Below are 16,887 nucleotides of genomic sequence, written 5' to 3'. Positions count from 1 at the left end.
CTAAATAAAAAAGTTATCTTTTATTGATACTTTTTGATTGTCATTAAGTTTTATGCATTATCTGCTAATATCCCTTTATGGAACATGAGAATTTATTCTCCACATACATGAATTCCTTTACCCTCATCCTTCCAATATAATTGTATGATAATTTGGGGCTAGACCAATTATGTTTTGTATTTCCATAACTATGTAAATATGATAAATAGCTAACTCATACAGTGTATTATAGTTACATTTGCTTTCTTGTGTAAAAGGTTTTGGTTCTTTCTGGAGTTATTAGCTTTTTCTACTTGCACAGCTTTCTAGGTACCTATCTCATCCATCCCTTAACTCTTACAAAAAGGTATGTCTCCCTTTAGCAAGATTCAAACACAATGAGCACTTCATCAGCTTCATCTTCTTGGATGGAGACTGTTCATTCTGTGAGCAGACTGGGCTGTTTAGTGCGGCTGTTCAGATCATCATCCTCACTTCTAGGCTTTTGGCTCCTTAATTGGTTGTGAATGACAGAGGTAAACTCTGGATAAGTAAAGTGGTACATGGGTTCAGAATTTTGGGAATTTTCTAGTATTCTACACAAATAGAGAATCTAAAATGTCTTACCAATCTCTTCTCCGGAATGAAGTGTTTTAGTAGGTGCCGTCCTAAATTTAATGCCTGTTACTTTTCTTTTCATCTTCCCTTTTCACTTCATCAGGATATCAATATCCTTAGCACAAGATTCTATAAATAAAATACTTCACTGACTTATTAACCTTTCCTCAAACTTTAGGTAAGGTAGCAGTATTCCCCTCCCTCCCCCCACCAACATATTAAATAAGTAAACACACATTGATATCCAGTCTTGAAAAACTTGCCACAAAAATATATTGCTGGTGGCACTAAAACTGACATAAGACTCTCTGAACCCCCTCACTTAAAATCCTTGCCTGGCTGTTTGTATTCATCCTAAACAATTATACTGTGATTTTTACCCAATCCTACTCAAGGCCTGCTCATTAAAAGATCCACCTTAAACAAAACTCCAGAATTTCAACAAAATCTGATCTTACCCTTTGCCATAAGACACTACCAAAGCTCTGCTGAGGTGGGTTTCTCTCCCTTATGGTAGGGAGCAATGAACTCAGCCCTGTATCGTCAATAGATTGTGTTGATGACTGTGTCTTTGAGGAACTAGCAGTTAACAATTTAGAAAAACTATGTAATATATATGTGTAGAAAAAGGCAAAAGGAATATGTAAAAATATTAATAGTTATGTTTGGGGATTGGTATTTTGCTACATTTTCCAACCTATTTTTCTGGTATTCGTTTTTTTGTTGTTGTTCAGACGGAATCTCACTCTGTCGCCAGGTTGGAGTGCAGTGGTGCAATCTCAGCTCACTGCAACCTCCTCCTCCCGGGTTCAAGTGATTCTCCTGCCTCAGCCTCCTGAGTAACTAGGACAACAGGCATGTGCCACCATGCCCACCTAATTTTTGTATTTTTAGTAGAGATGGGGTTTCACCATGTTGGCCAGGATGGTCTTGATCTCTTGACCTCGTGATCTGCCCGCCTCGGCCTCCCAAAGCACGGGGATTGTATGGTATTCTTACATAAAGAGGGCTGGGCTTACTTTAATAAATAAGTAAGAATTCATTTCAGTACAAACCACCTTTCAATGTGCACAGATAAAACAAAGGCAAAGCTATGCAACTTGTTGTTCTCTTTGTTGTGTTTTGTAGAACAGTTAGTAACAATCCAGGGAGAAACCTACTTATGTAGGAAACTGAGCTCTTCCTATTGTAATTATGCTTGTAGAGTCCAAAACTGATGGGCTCAGTTGTAATGTAAATAACCCAAAAATATTCCAAAGTCACTTAGATATGTTGAGAAACAATCAGAAAGACACTGACAATGGCCTTTATTTTTTGTGTTTTTGAGACAAGAGTCTCACTCTGTCACCCAGGCTGGAGTGCAGTGGCATGATCTCAGTTCACTGCAACCTCTGCCTCCTGGGTTCAAGTGATTCTCCTGCCTCAGCCTCCTGAGTAGCTGGGATTACAGGCACCTGCCACCACACCCAGCTAATTTTTGTATTTTTAGTAGAGATGGGGTTTCACCATGTTGGTCAGGCTGGTCTTGAACTCCTGACTTAAAGTGATCCACCAGCCTCAGCCTCCCGAAGTGCTGGGATTACAGGCGTGAGCCACTGCACCCAGCTGACAATGGCCTTTAAATGGGTTTTTGTATTCAATGAGGCTGAAGCTGTAGACAATGGTTTTCTTGGCACTGAGTTACATAAATGTCTTAAACCTAATACAATATTGATACATTTCACCAAGTTAAAAGCCAGGCTTTATTAATAGAAATCTTATAGTCAATGGGGTTTTCAGTGTATATTGAATGTATATTTTCTATTATTTTATGAAAACCAGGGAGAAGAGTTGGCATGCAGATAGATTTTTACCACAGCTGTCAAAAGCAGCATTTAACCATGCCCTTATATGCTTGGAATTATCTGTTTTATGTCAAGTTTTCTGATGCAAACAAATTTTGATGGTTTGACTTAAGTTGGCTCTGGTTAGGGCCAATGAATGGTCAGCCAACCAGGTAAATGCTACCTTCTCTATGGGCTATTAACCCATATTGTTTGTTACCTTTCCAGTGATTGTTTCCTATGGCGTAAGTGAGCTGTAGTGAGTGTGAAATGCATCTATCTGGGCACGACAACACAAACAGGATCTATCTAAAACAGAAGGCTAGAAATCTCACTATAATAAGATCAAGAGTCGCTTCTATTCCAAGTAAAGACATGCTGATGATAGGAGTAAAGACAGAAATATTAAGATTAATCTGGTAATTTTATTTAATATTTACCATTCAGCAGCAACCAACATGAACATGTGGGCTAACAGAATCTCTTAAAATGTTCTGCTATGTAGCTGCTTCAGAAATACACACACATGATAAATTCAAGATAAATTCAACTGCTCACTGCCAAAATTTTTTTTAAAAAATGGCTCCAAGAGCAAATAACACTGATTTATACTGTGCCAAAGCACTAGTCAACAAATCTATTAAATTACACAGGAAAAGGAAATCAAGGAAGCTTTGTTATCTTATGCATGTCATCTTATTTAAATGGAAGTTTTTACTTCTTTAAAGCAACAGAAATATGGAGCTTCACATATATATGTGTATATATATGAATGTGGTTACAGACACAAAGTGTTAGCAAAAGCAAAAGCTAGTTGAAAAAATTTCTGACTGCAAAACTTGCAAGATACAAAGCTAAAATGCATATGTTCCTTTTCTCAATTATGAACACTTTCACTAAACATAAATATTTAACATATATTAATTTTTCCGACATTCAAAATTGTAAAGTCAATATGGCAGAATTGTTAAAAGCACATATGTACAAATATTCTTTTTCCATACATAAAGTATTTGGCATAATTATAACAATCATACTGCATCAACAACTGTTTGCTTTTATTTTTACTTTTTTTTACACATAATGGTATCTCTTATTAAAATTAACCAGTTATATACAAAAATACTTGAACATTTATTATAGAAAACCTCTATAACCAGCCTCAACAGCATATACCTGCTGAATGGTTTCATTAAGAGAATATAAAAAAGTGGTCACTGCCTTCCAGGTAAGCTACCAACGAAATAAACATGGTTAAACTAAAATGAGCTTCCCAACAAAAGAGGGAAAATATTTAACAGTATGATTTAAAATACAGTTCATATCTATTGTCAATTGAGTGTTATAAACAGTCAGTAAAAGAAAAAACAAAGATATAAAATACATTACTACAGACAAGGTGCTTTATTCACACTTCTACAACTGTGGCATTAGCATCCCTACCTAGATCTAAGATGCTATGTTGCAATATTCAAGCTAGAGAAGTCTACAGCAACCCTCCTTCAACAGAAAGACGACAGGTCAGCTAAGACAAACTCCACTGGTAAAAGTGGAGAGTCGTGAGGAATTTTTTATTTTGTGCAGGATTGAAAGTTAATGCCCTTGCCTTTGATAAGTCCTTTTGCCATTTAATCATGCTAATACATTTTCACTAAGTTTTTTTTTCTTCACTTAAGCTATTAATTTAATACTGTCCTGTATTGATTCCTGAATTCTTGCTAATGGGGCACAGTCATTTGTGCCTCTTTAACACTTGAGCACTTGCTCTTGTTCAATGACAAATTTTTTATAGGAAACAAGAAAGGAAGCGCAAAATTCAAGTAAACATTTCTTCTGGAGTCTCTTGCTTAATCTAGCTGATTGGAACTCTGAAGCAAATTGCACCTTGAAAAGAAATACAGTAGATACCATGGTGTCAGGGTAGTAAGGGATTTAGCAACCAATTCGCGAAATAGCATTTTAAGAATGTAGACAGCAGTCAAACAGCAAAAGCAACCTTAAAGAAGCATTTTGTTTCAAGAACAAAACAATTTCCAGTCCCAATCCTTGCAACCCTTTAAGTATACTGTCTTGCTCACCTGCTTGAACTTTAATTCTGATGATCTGCACTGATAATCTGCTCAGGGGAAGAGCCAAAACCCTTGCCTTATTTACAGAAGTCTTCTAAAATAAGGACCACTGTGTTAGGATGTACACTGACTTAATAAGCTTTCTCCAAGTATCAAGTATTCAGTAAAAGGGATACAACATTGTCACACATTGTATTGTCTGACAATATCGTATTGGTTTTAAGATTAAACTATATAAAAAAAAGAACATAAAAAGGTACAAAAGGAGTCTTTATCACTATTTACCACTTTCAAATGAGAAACGTTTTAATGAAATTCAGCCATACTTCATTTAACATCTGGCGTTTTAGATCAGCAACTTTTAATATTGTGCAACATGATATTAATAAGCAAGTTTTAATTCCATTCATCGAAGGATCTGAGTAAGTTATTAAAGTGCCTACACTAAATGTCTTCTCATCATACTTATTTTGTAAACGGGCAAAGAATGCATCGCAGGTACATAGAAAAGTGACTTATAACTGAGAGACCTTGCGCGGCAGGGGCCTGGGCCGCGGGCCGGGGTCAGTCCTCCGGGCCCCATTCTCCAGGTGGCTGGATCGCGCTGCCAGAGGCTTGGGGGGCAGCGCGGGCGGCTCGGGCGTGACGGGGATGGAGAGGCTGTGAGGTAGCGGGACAGGGCGCCGCAGAGTCCGCTCGTAGACGCTGTACGGGGGCGGGGTCTTGCTCTCCTTGCGCACCGGCTCCTCCCCGCCGTAGCTCGGCACAGGCACAGGCACAGGCACCGGCACCGGCACTGGCACCGGCAGGGGGACTGACTGTTCGTTCACCTGATTTTCAAAGCCTGAGGTTTCCGACGTGCTGCACCGGCTGAGAGAAGAAATCCCACTGCTGTAGCTGCCCGACAAGACGGGGGAGTTGGAGATGAGTCCTGGTGAGTGGTACTCCACCGGAGAGGGGGTAAAAGACTGCACAGAGCCCTGCTCCGGGGAGAAGGAAACGAGAGGGAGACACAGTATTGAGTCGTGAACGCAGATGCGCTGAAATGCGCGCCCCCATGCGGAGGCCCCCAAAACCCCCAAAGCCAGCTGCATCAGGAGATGCAGCCTTTAAGGAGGTGATTAAGGTAAAAGGTCATTACGGTGCATCCTAATCCAAGCTGACTGGTGTCCTTATAAGAAGAGGCATCTGGACACACAGGGAGACGCCAAGAATGCGACACACAAAGACCTTGCAGGAAGGGCGGTCTGCAAGCTCAGGAGGGAGGCTTCGGGGAAACCAAGGCTGCCACGCCTTGATCCTGGACTTCTAGCTGCCAGAATTGAGAAAATACATTGCCGGTGTCTAAGCCACCCAGTTTGTGGTATTTTATGGGGGAAGCCCGAGCAGACTAATACACTCACACTCAAATTTGAGTGTTGTCCTTTGTGGCACTGAAAATGCACACCAGACGTTTATCTGCCAGGGCCACCAGTCCTTGAGTTCAGTTCACCGCCCAGTTTACTCCTTATTTTCAGATAGAGGATACATGAGCTAGGCGTGGTGGCTCACGCCTGTAATCCCAGTACTTTAGGAGGCGGAGGCACGGATCATTTGAGGCCAGGAGCTCGAGACCAGCCTGGGAAACACGGCAAAACCCCGTTTCTACTAAAAAATCCAAAAAGTTAGCTGGGTGTGGTGGCTCATGCCTGTAATCCCAGTTCCTCTGGGAGGATGACCTGAGCCTTGGGAGGTTGAGGCTGCAGTGAGCCGTGATCCACCAGTGCACATGAGACTCTGTCTCGAAAAATAATTTTAAAAAGGTACCCACCAAGATAATTTGGAGGCACACATTAGTCCTATAGTTTGGAAGAGAGGAACTGGCCAAAAAAAAAAAAAAAAAAAAAAAACACAAAAACCACCATACAACCTTTGGGGGCCCTATTCACCTTCCCAGCTCAGCAGGGCATGCTGCAGGCCAGGAGCCAGGGCCGCTGAGCACACTCAGCTCAGAGGACCCAGAGAGCTGAGGAGGAGGAGCAGAGGCACCCAAGGTCCTGCACCTGATTTCTCCAGCCATCACTCCAGACTCCTGAGCTGAACTGGCATACTGGCAGCTCCCGGGCTGTAGCCTGAGATGTGAGCTGTTTCATCAGCAGGGTTTTTTAAAAACGTGATTTAGTTGTTATTTTTTAACATTTCACATTTCACATGAAACTCCAGAATTCTGGCAGTTCATAAGGAGCTAGAAGTTCTGGCCACAATGGCACACATTCTCTTAATAGAGAGAATCTTTAAAAGCTGAGCAGGGGCTGTCCCTTTTCACTGTGCCAGTCCCCACTGTGCCATGTGGGGACTATGCCCAGCCTCCTTCCTTCATTTATGTCAGCTGTCTGGCTCCATTTGGCATCTGAGTTTGTTGCTTTCCCAACTGGTATCCCATGGAAAACGAGTCCTAAGAGATGCTCTGTGAAAAGAGGGTTCTGCTGGGAAATGCTGCACACCGTATGCTCCTTGTGTATGTTCAAAACATATTCGCATTTTCAAGTCTTAGAATAAAGGAATACAAATAATTTTGTTCAGCCCAGTGTTTTCCAAACTTACTTGACTATAGACCTTTTTTTCCCCGCTTATTACATAATGTCCTGGAAAACTAATGTTCTGTGGCATACACTTTGAGAAATGCCATCTTAAGCTAACTTTACTTTGGTCTCTCTTTGTAAACAAAATAACGCTGGTAGATATACATCCTGTCATTTAGTAGGAGCCTAAAATTAAGGCCAATTAAGAGTTCCCAATTCACTGCTACCTCTGTCAAAAGTTAGACCTGAAATTCAAAATATGGCAGGTCAGCTCAGTCTTCGCTGTAGGGTTAGACCCATAGTTTAATGGCTGGCGGGGGAAAAAATTCCCAAAACCCCACTAAACTCTATCAGTTAGGGCAGCACACTGCAAAGCTAGTAACATGGTAGCAGTATGCCCCCTAATGTAACCCAGGAGATATAACACAAATGTTCGATCTATGTTCTTTTCCTTCAAACCCTACGTATAAAGACATGGCTTCGGACTGTATATGGCCAGTAAAAATATATACAGGTCTGCTGAAAGACAGCATATACCAGCTTGCTAACTAAGACTATTTCATAGCTATTCAAACATTTTTAGCCCTTGGGTTCTTTTTAATGTTTAAGAATTAATCTCTAAGACTTATTTTCTTACTACCCAACAAAAATTAAGTTGAAAAATACAGATGGTAATTCCATAGCAACGTGTGGGAGCTCTGTGTGAGTAAGAGTAAATGTAAAAGTGTGGAAAAGCCATATTGCTTTCCTTTCCATCACATCGAGGTGACAGGCTATGGCTTCCAGAGTGAATGCTGTCACAGGTACTTCATAATAACAGCTGCATTACAGAATGAGAACAAAATGAGCCAATCACTTGCACTTACCCGCGAATTTCTACATCAGAAATTTTGGCAATGCAAGGGAATCACACTTCTTTGCAATTTTCTCCGTTTTGCGGAGGGAGGCGGATTGTTTTCCAGTTTCTCAATTTCTATCAGCAACTATCGTTAGCACCACAGATGCATTGGATCGCAACCTGCCCCTATGTATTTGTAGAGGCTAATTTGTCTTCTGAACATTAGCTAGAACTAGCTTATCAACACAAAAGACACGGAGCGTGTAAATCCTGAGTCACTCAGGTACAAAATCATTCTTTCAACACACTTCATATTTGCCTCTGGTGCAGCAGTTCTGAACACCAATCTCTCACGCACTGACAATCCTTGAAGCTAGTCTGATTCAATTTGGATAGAGACTAAATATTATTCTTTATCTTCATGAGGGACTTTTTTTATGTTTAAAGTTGTTAAATAGCCCATGTCTGCAAACCAATTCAAATGTCTGACCTTTACAACTTTCCAGTTTGTTCCCTAGAAATGTTTAAAATCCATATTACTGCCTTGTTTTTCATGATCAAGTATGTATTTCTAATGTAAATGAGAAACTTGGTATAAAAATATTAAAAGAGACTGTTAGGTTTGGCTTTGATAAAATGGGTGAGGCTTATGATAAAGGCAAAAAGACAACAGAGAATATTTAGTAGATCTTCATAGTGATGTTTCTCAATCTAAGTGTGTGTGTGTTTGATGTGCCTGAAACTAAAAGGCCAGGCTGAAAATTTCCTAGGAGGTACATTAGGACCACATTCCTTTCCTAATTCAGTATATGCACTGACTTCAGTTTGCAAGTTCTCACTGCTACCATTTGGAGAATGAGGCTAATCATGGAAAAACAAATGGCTGCATTCGTGGAGGAGGCACCCAGAGGGGAAAGTCCAGTGTTCTTTTCTTACCCAGCTTCCCCTATCCCTGCTTGATATGTTCTTTGCCTTGTCCCTGCAAATTTTTTTTTTTTTTTTTTTTTTTTTTTTTTTTTTTTTTTTTGAGACGGAGTCTCGCTCTGCCACTCAGGCTGGAGTGCAGTGGCCAGATCTCAGCTCACTGCAAGCTCCGCCTCCCGGGTTCACGCCATTCTCCTGCCTCAGCCTCCCGAGTAGCTGGGACTACAGGCGCCCGCCACCTCGCCCGGCTAGTTTTTTTTTTTTTTTTTTTGTATTTTTTAGTAGAGACGGGGTTTCACCGTGTTAGCCAGGATGGTCTCGATCTCCTGACCTCGTGATCCGCCCGTCTCGGCCTCCCAAAGTGCTGGGATTACAGGCTTGAGCCACCGCGCCCAGCCGTCCCTGCAAATTAAAGCACCTTTTGATATATCCGGGATGAGTCTTAGAGAAAAAAAAAACCTGGGCCAGTCTCTAGCCTCAGTCGAAAGACGGGCCTTTACCTTCAATGGAGATCGCCCGGCAGGTGAGGGGGATACTGATGTCGTGTGTCTTGCTGGTGAAGCTGTCAATGGGGAGAGAGAGAACATTTCAATTAAGAAAAACCAGACGATTGACTATCTGCACATGCTCTCTGTGTTACAAACCCAGATAGATGATCCAGTGCATAAAGACCTTCTAAGCAAAGGGAGTGGTGAGGATGGGGCAGAAGCTAAATGATGCCTATCTAGAATGGGTTCTCACAAAGGGCGGCACCGCCAAGATATGGGAGCATCAGCAAAAAGTTATCATGGCATATATGATGCTTTGACCAAATGAAAGGTTCCCAAACTCATCCAATGTCCTTTCCATTTCCCCAAAGTTCAGGTGCTTCTGCACTGCTTGCTCTATCTCATAAGGTGCTTTTAGGTGTGAGGTGCTAGGGAGCAGTTCTTGGGGAACAGCTGTTGTCTTTGACCTAAGCACCAATGAGAACACCATGGCCACCCCAGCAGCCTGGAACAGGTCTATGGGAATATATTGAATCAGCTCCCCCCAACAACTCCAGTACTCTCCAAATAGGTAGAAAGCCCTTGGCCATGGCCATACAAGAGGTGCATGGTTTTCCATTTCTTCCCCTAATGCTTGTACTCAGGTCTTCCCATTATCCCCTGGTGGTGGGTCTCTATGGATTTCATCATCGTGGCCAAGAAGAGTGAACTGTTTGCTTTTTCTCTCTCGATTTTCAAGTCCTACTCGTGGGACACAGCATGTGTGATAGCACTGCTCCTGTGTGCACACTTGTGTAGCAAATCCAGCTCTCTAAAGCACAGTCCTGTATGGTGAAGGCTGGCCGTGACACAGTCAACAGGGCGAGGGTCAGCCACATTTCTCAATTCCACAGAGATGTTTCGGTGAACTCTGGGCATGTTGCTCTGTGATTAGCTGCCACTCTCCCAGCTGTCACAGTGAGGTTTGTAACTCGTAACAAAACTACTGAAAGGCTGTAAGGAAGAAAGACAGTTACAGAGCCCCACAACAGTGACCACAGATGATGACATAAGAACAGAACATGAGAGCAATCAGTGCAGAAGGGATGGCAGCCCTGCCAGTGAACTTGGGAAGGGTAAGGTCACCTGTGTGCTCTGGGTCCTAAGGGGTCAGGAAGAGTGCTCCATGATCACACTGCTGGTATGCAGCCTCTCTCTTGCTGGATCATGCTGTCAGCATGTGTCACATTCTAATAACAGCATTAGTTCTCCTGTCCCGTTGATTGTGGGTGATGATTATGGAAGAAAATCATGTCTGTAGGGAGAAGCTGATCCTGATGGGGAACTATATTCCTGCCTTAATGGTGGCAGAAAGTTTATTGTTCCCTGGGACCCTCTTCCTCTTGACTCAGGCAGTTGCTGACACCACCATGGTGGCCCCTGCAACCACAGCACGTTTGCAGAAATAGTTCTCTGGAAAGGCGATTTCCCACAGCAACCTAAAATAGTTCCATCAGTATCCTTGTCTTCAGGTTTGCACTGGCCTGGAAACCTAAGGACCATCAATATTATTCCCTAAAAAATGTTTTGCAGGTTCTCAACTTTAGGGACACAACCAGGTTTAAACTGGAGACTGCCTGAATATATGTACATTGTGAATGAGATACAAATAATTTGGCCGATAAGTTTTAGGCCTCTGCACACATACTGATACACTAATGCAGGTCATCAATAAGCTTAAAGTTATTTCTTGTTTTCTTTGAAGACCTCATATGCCTTTCAAAAATTATTGGTGACTTGACTTTGGGCTTTGACAAGTAGAGAGTAAATTGGGTGGCACACAGTTTATTGTATTTTGTTGCAGGGTCTCACTCTGTTGCCCAGGCTAGAGTGCAGTGGTGCACTCTTGGCTCACTGCAACCTCTGCTTCCTGGGCTCAAGCAATTCTCCCACCTAAGCCTCCCAAGTAGCTAGGACTATAGATGTGCGCCACCACGCCTGGCTAATTTTTGTTTTTCTTGTAGAGATGGGGTTTTGCCATGTGGCACAGGCTTGTCTCAAAACTCCTGGGCTCAAGTGATCTGCCTGCCTCGGACTCCCAAAGTGCTGGGATTACAGGTGTGAACTACCTTGTCTGGCCCACAGTTTATCTTAAAAAGAGGTAAAGAAGGATGAGATGCTAGACTACAGCAGATGAAACATGAATAATCTAGAAACATCTATGAAAGAAATCATGTCATTTTTTGTTCTTGTTTTTAGGCTAGTTGTATTTGTAAAACTTCAAATCCACCATAGACATAGGTAAGTGCTGAAAAAAACTCTCCCATCCAGAATAAGCAAAGCTAGTAAAACAGGGCAGGCCCCTCTTAAAAATGGCCCCACATGTAGGTCACCAAGCAAGTTCAGGAGGCAAGGAGGCTTAAGATCCATTTTCAGTGGTTCTTAAGATCTAGTGAGCAGAAGGATCACTAGATCACTGAAAGGTTTCATAACAATACAGATATTAGGGTCTTACCCCAGAAAAATTTAGATTCTGATTCAGTAGGTGTGAGGTTAGAACTGAGAATTTGCTTTTTTATTTATTTATTTTTTTTGAGACAAGGTTTGACTCAATGGCCCGGGCTGAAGTGCAGTGGTGCCATCTTGGATCACTGCAACCTTGGTCTTCTGGGTTCGAGCCATCCTCCCAAGTAGCTGGGACTGCAGGTGTGTACCACCACACCTGGCTGATTTTTGTATTTTTTGTAGAGATGGGTTTCGCCATGCTGCCCAGGCTGGTCTTGAACTTGTGAGTTCAGGCGATCCACCCACCTTAATCTCCCAAAATGCTGGGATTACAGGCGTGAGCCACCACACCTGGCCAAGATTTTGCTGCTTAAACCACCACCTGAGCGGAGGCAGTACCCTGAATCAACCCTTTGAGAAATATAGTCCTTGCATAGAGACCTCTCAAAGCAACAGATAACTGCGGATGCAAAGTTAATGACTCTGATAAGCTGGTGGAGCATAACTATTAGTCAACAGCTATTTAGAGGCAACTGGAAACTTTGGCATCAGGCCTGAATAAGACTGAAGAAAGAAGCTGAGTTAGCAGAGGTTGATAAGAATGAAGTGGTTCAAAGTGAAGGTTAGAGAAGATGCTAGTGACCTACCAAGGTTAGGGTGCCTCCCCGAATTTGAGAATGGTGGCTTGGTAAAGAGCACTTTATAAAATCTGAGAGGCTTACTTGGAACGGACCATTGTTTGACCCCGTGTAATAGAAGTTCAGGAAAGAGGGAGACAATTGTCAAGGAATTACGCAGCTACTAAGGTATTTATCCCAGAAATCAAATGCCTACCTTTCTCTCAGGAATTCAGGACAAGCTGGAGTAGTCAATAAAAGTTATTTTATAAAAGTGATTGTTCAAATGCTTCAAATACCCACCAGTCTGTGTGGGTCTTGGAGGGACAGGGGGAGAGATAAGTTTCCCACTATCCGACATGTTCTTGGCTTCCTTCCCACTGTCCAGGCTCCAGCTGCTAGGGGTGGGGTTCACAGCTGGAAGGGAATAACACAGCTAAAAACACATGGTCCAGCTTTGCCCTTCCAATGCTTGAGATCTTAGAAGAAAGTCAGAATTATCCAGAATGAAAAAATTAACTGGATGAAAAACAAAACAGGAAACTTGTTGAATACTAAATCTTTATTTAATTGGCTGCCTAACAGTTATAGTTACCATTTAACTGGGCGCTAGCAAGTCTCTTCATTTCCCTTAGTGCTGTCAAAGGGAACTACAAATCTTTACACTGGGGTGTAAAACTTGCTGAGAATTACACATGTATTTAGATGCTGGATAACAGACGGAAGATGTAGTCACTGGAGTATTTTAAAACTTGGGTTTTAGTAGACATTTCTGGACAAGTGACACCTCAAAATGGAGAAGATAATGACATACTAATATTTTAACTATTTGGCAGAATTCTTGGGAAAGAACAGCCATGCCACATTATCTCATTGATAACTCTTTGAGGAAAGAACTTTCTGAAATCAATGAATTACACTGAAATATGTCCTTAAAAAATGACTTGGAATACTGACAGTATCATTCTTATTTTGTAATTTGTCTGCTCTGTGCTTCGGTAAAATGCAGCAATATGGAGCAATCCTGGCAGGAATAAGGGCAGGATACGCTGGTTGTAAATAGCCTCTATGCAATGAGGTTTACATCAAATCTGAGTTCCAGTGACTCACTCCCTGTACAGACACTGCCATCTGGTGGGCATGTTGAGAATTTTAACATTTTACCACTCTCATTTTCATTTAATGGGATGGAGTTACCCCTCTTAAAATTCTTTTTCTCTCTCCTTTTAAATTTGCATTGTGGTTTTCTTTTTTTTTTGAGACGGAGTCTCGCTGTCTCCCAGGCTGGAGTGCAGTGGCGCGATCTCGGCTCACTGCAAGCTCCGCCTCCCGAGTTCACGCCATTCTCCTGCCTCAGCCTCCGGCAACTACAGGCGCCGCCACCGCGCCCGGCTAATTTTTTGTATTTTTAGTAGAGACGGGGTTTCACCGTGTTAGCCAGGATGGTCTCGATCTCCTGACCTCGTGATCCACCCGCCTCGGCCTCCCAAAGTGCTGGGATTACAGGCATGAGCCACTCCGCCCGGCCTGTGGTTTTCTTTAGAAGGGGTGAGAAAAATACCACATTCCTTAGTTCCGACAAAGATCAACATGTGACTTGTAACATTAAAGCCAAATTTGTGTTTTAAAATAATTTTGCCTAAGACTTCACTAATTTCCATCTTCCAAGGAAAGTTCTAATGTATTGGTGTACCCAAATGACAGTACAGTTTATTTCTTAATGAGGGCAATTAAAAGGCACTTTCCCAGAATATTTCATTAACGACTCTTGATTCATTGGTCTGGGGAACTGCTCTTATTTTTGAGGCCTGACCCTGAGAGAGGTGAATGGGTGACTTGCTGCAAGCCCCGACCTGTAGCTGAGGAAATCGTGTTTAATCTGCTCTTCATCTTCTGCTGTGTTGCAGACTGACCCTAATTGGCTATTTACTGCTATCCATGTGTTTGGTTCTCATTTTGTGTGACCTTGAGGCAGGGCACACTCCATTATGCACTGGATTGCAATTCTTAAATGGCATTTAATTGTACAAGAGCCGTATCTGAGTCACAACAAACAACACATGAGTTGGCTGAATGAGCTTTGTAAGGGAGACAAAGGATGGGACCACCGAATCGATCTGGGAGAAGCTATTTTCACGGTGCCGAACAAGGAGCATAATTGGCAACTTTGTTTCAGGAAGAGGAGGCATTGCCTGGGTGACTCACTGGATGGTAACAAAAGACCATTAAACACAGGCCTTCCTATCTTGCTCAGATTCTGCTGTTAAAATCTTATAGGAAAACAGCTTTTGATAAATGATCATGAATAACTGTCTTTCATTAATCCCCTAAAGAGCATACCAGTCCTGATCATTAAAGCGCTAGAGCACTGCTTTCCACACAGACACACAGAAGACTGGAGAACATGAGGATAAAACAAGCCCTTACACATTCCAGGCCTGATCATGCGGCTGGTCTTACCTTTTTCAGGTGCAGAGAGATTTGGGTCACTGCGTGGCAAGGCCCCGTCTCCAATATGATTAAACAGCATCCTCTGCAAAGGTACAAGGGTTGATTTTTATGATGTGATATACGGACATGTGAAACCTTTTAGAAAATGAGATGATTATCCCCTCACTAAAACTTTTGGTTCAAAATAATTTTCATATGATAGGATGAGCCTAGGAATAAATAATTTAATTAGATTTAAGTAAAAGGGGGTGGGAAGAGCCTTAGGTTTTGAGAGTGTTTGAAAAGTTTGTATTACATTTTAAATGTAAATGGTAAATGTTCATAATAAAATGGAAGGTAAAAAATAAGTCGTAAATAGCAGTTGTGCTATGAAGTTCTTTTTTTTTTTGAGATGGAATCTTACTATTATTGCCCAGGCTGGTCTTGAACGCCTGGGCTCAAGCAGTCCTCCCACCTTGGCCTCCCAAAGTGCTGTGATTACAGGCATGAGCCACCACACCTGGCCTGTATGGAGTTCTTTATAAATACAAATGCTACAGTGGTGATATAAAACAGAAGTAAGAATTAAAGGAGAAATATTAGTTCAAAAAATCACTTGCGAATGACATTTAACCCCTGCATGTTAAAAATTCTTTATTAGGTTAAAAAAAATGAAATAGTTGATAGTCTACAATTTTTAACTTATAAAAATGCCAGTTTTACATAGTTTTACCTAATATATTAAATAGAAAGTACCAAGTCCTTAAAAGTAGATGTACTACAGCAATGCGCACTATTGAAATTTTGGCAACATATATACTGCTTCCAATTTTGCTAAAACCAGAAAACTTGGGAGGCTAATCAGAGAAGGCTTTCAGAGTTGCCCATGCTGGCAACAAGTTCTCCTGGAGCAGAACAAACTGAGAAATTCCCTTGCAGCATCATCGAGTGACAAAGGGTAATAGCTAGTCCAGCCAAATGCATTCAGATATAATTTCTGCAAGACATCAGCGCTGTGCAGAGGCGGTACCCCGGGACTTTCGGGAGGATCACACAATCAGCAAAGACAAACCAATCAAGCCAAATCCCACTCGCGCTCATTCACTTCCAGATGCGGCTACAGACTTCTGCCAGGACAGTGTAGAAAAACAGAGAAATTACTTGGCGTAGAAATAACTATTTTTCTCTGCTCCTAAATTAGTCCCAAATAATCTTTAAAATTCAGAGGCTACCCATGAATCTTCAACTTTGAAACCAACCTTCAAGGCTCTCGAAGTGCCCAAGGGCTGAGCCCAAGTCTCTGCTCTCAAAAAAAACAGGGATCACTTCAAAACCAAGTTCAGGCAGGGGCTGAGGGCCATGCTCCCTTCCTCCCATGAGGAGTTGACAGGGAAAGGCCAATGACTGAACCACTCTTTTCTCATGCATTCAAGAATGGCAAAGGCAAACAAATTGCTCCTATACTCATGGGTACCCAGAAAGGAATCTGTTGCAGCTCTTTTAAATAGGTCTAGGCAAAGGCAAAGACTGCTGGGCAGGAGAATGCTTCTCTTCAAGGGTATTTTCCTAGTCTAAGACGTTCCCCCAGACTTCTGTTACATACACAGGGCATGCAAACACACACAGGCACTTTATTCACCCAACTACTTTGCGTAATGTTTAAGCAGCAGCAATGAAATAGATCAAGGAGGGTAAATTTCCCATTTCCCTTTTAGCTTCACTGCCAAGCAACTACCATGTGTCCCTATCAGAAACATGGCTCAGGGCCGGGCATGGTGGCTCATACCTGTAATCACAGCACTTTGGGAGGCCGAGGCGGGTGGATCACCTGAGGTCAGGAGTTCGAGACCAGCCTGGCCAACATGGCAAAACACCGTTTCTACTAAAAGTACAAAAATTAGCCAGGCGTGGTGGTGTATGCCTGTAATCCCAGCTACTTGGGAGGTTGAGATAGGAGAATCGCTTGAACCTGGGAGGCAGAGGTTGCAGTGAGCCAGGATTGTGCCGCTGCATTCTAGCCTGGGTGACACAGTGAGATCCTGTCTCAAAAAAAGGA

General features: G+C 42.2%; 1 protein-coding gene across 6 annotated transcripts in view; it reads right to left on the bottom strand.

Annotated features, from left to right (window-relative positions):
- Nucleotides 1-2,825: 2,825 nt before the first annotated feature.
- Nucleotides 2,826-16,887, bottom strand: part of DOCK4 (dedicator of cytokinesis 4) — a 475,353-nt gene continuing 461,291 nt past the window's right edge. For 5 of the 6 annotated variants that reach the window (XM_050782626.1, XM_050782628.1, XM_050782623.1 and 2 more), the window contains 4 exons: nt 14,862-14,934; nt 12,705-12,818; nt 9,313-9,374; nt 2,826-5,469 (listed from right to left, as the gene is read on the bottom strand). In XM_050782626.1, the coding sequence (XP_050638583.1) occupies nt 5,005-5,469; nt 9,313-9,374; nt 12,705-12,818; nt 14,862-14,934 (714 nt within the window). In that variant the 3' untranslated portion in view covers nt 2,826-5,004. The remainder of the gene's footprint in view (nt 5,470-9,312; nt 9,375-12,704; nt 12,819-14,861; nt 14,935-16,887) is intronic. The other variant, XM_050782627.1, reaches the window with a different exon arrangement.

Source organism: Macaca thibetana, chromosome 3, assembly GCF_024542745.1.
Source record: "Macaca thibetana thibetana isolate TM-01 chromosome 3, ASM2454274v1, whole genome shotgun sequence".
NCBI lineage: Eukaryota > Metazoa > Chordata > Mammalia > Primates > Cercopithecidae > Macaca > Macaca thibetana.
The sequence above is the reverse complement of the archived record's forward strand: the minus strand, read 5'-3'. Positions and strand labels throughout refer to the sequence as shown.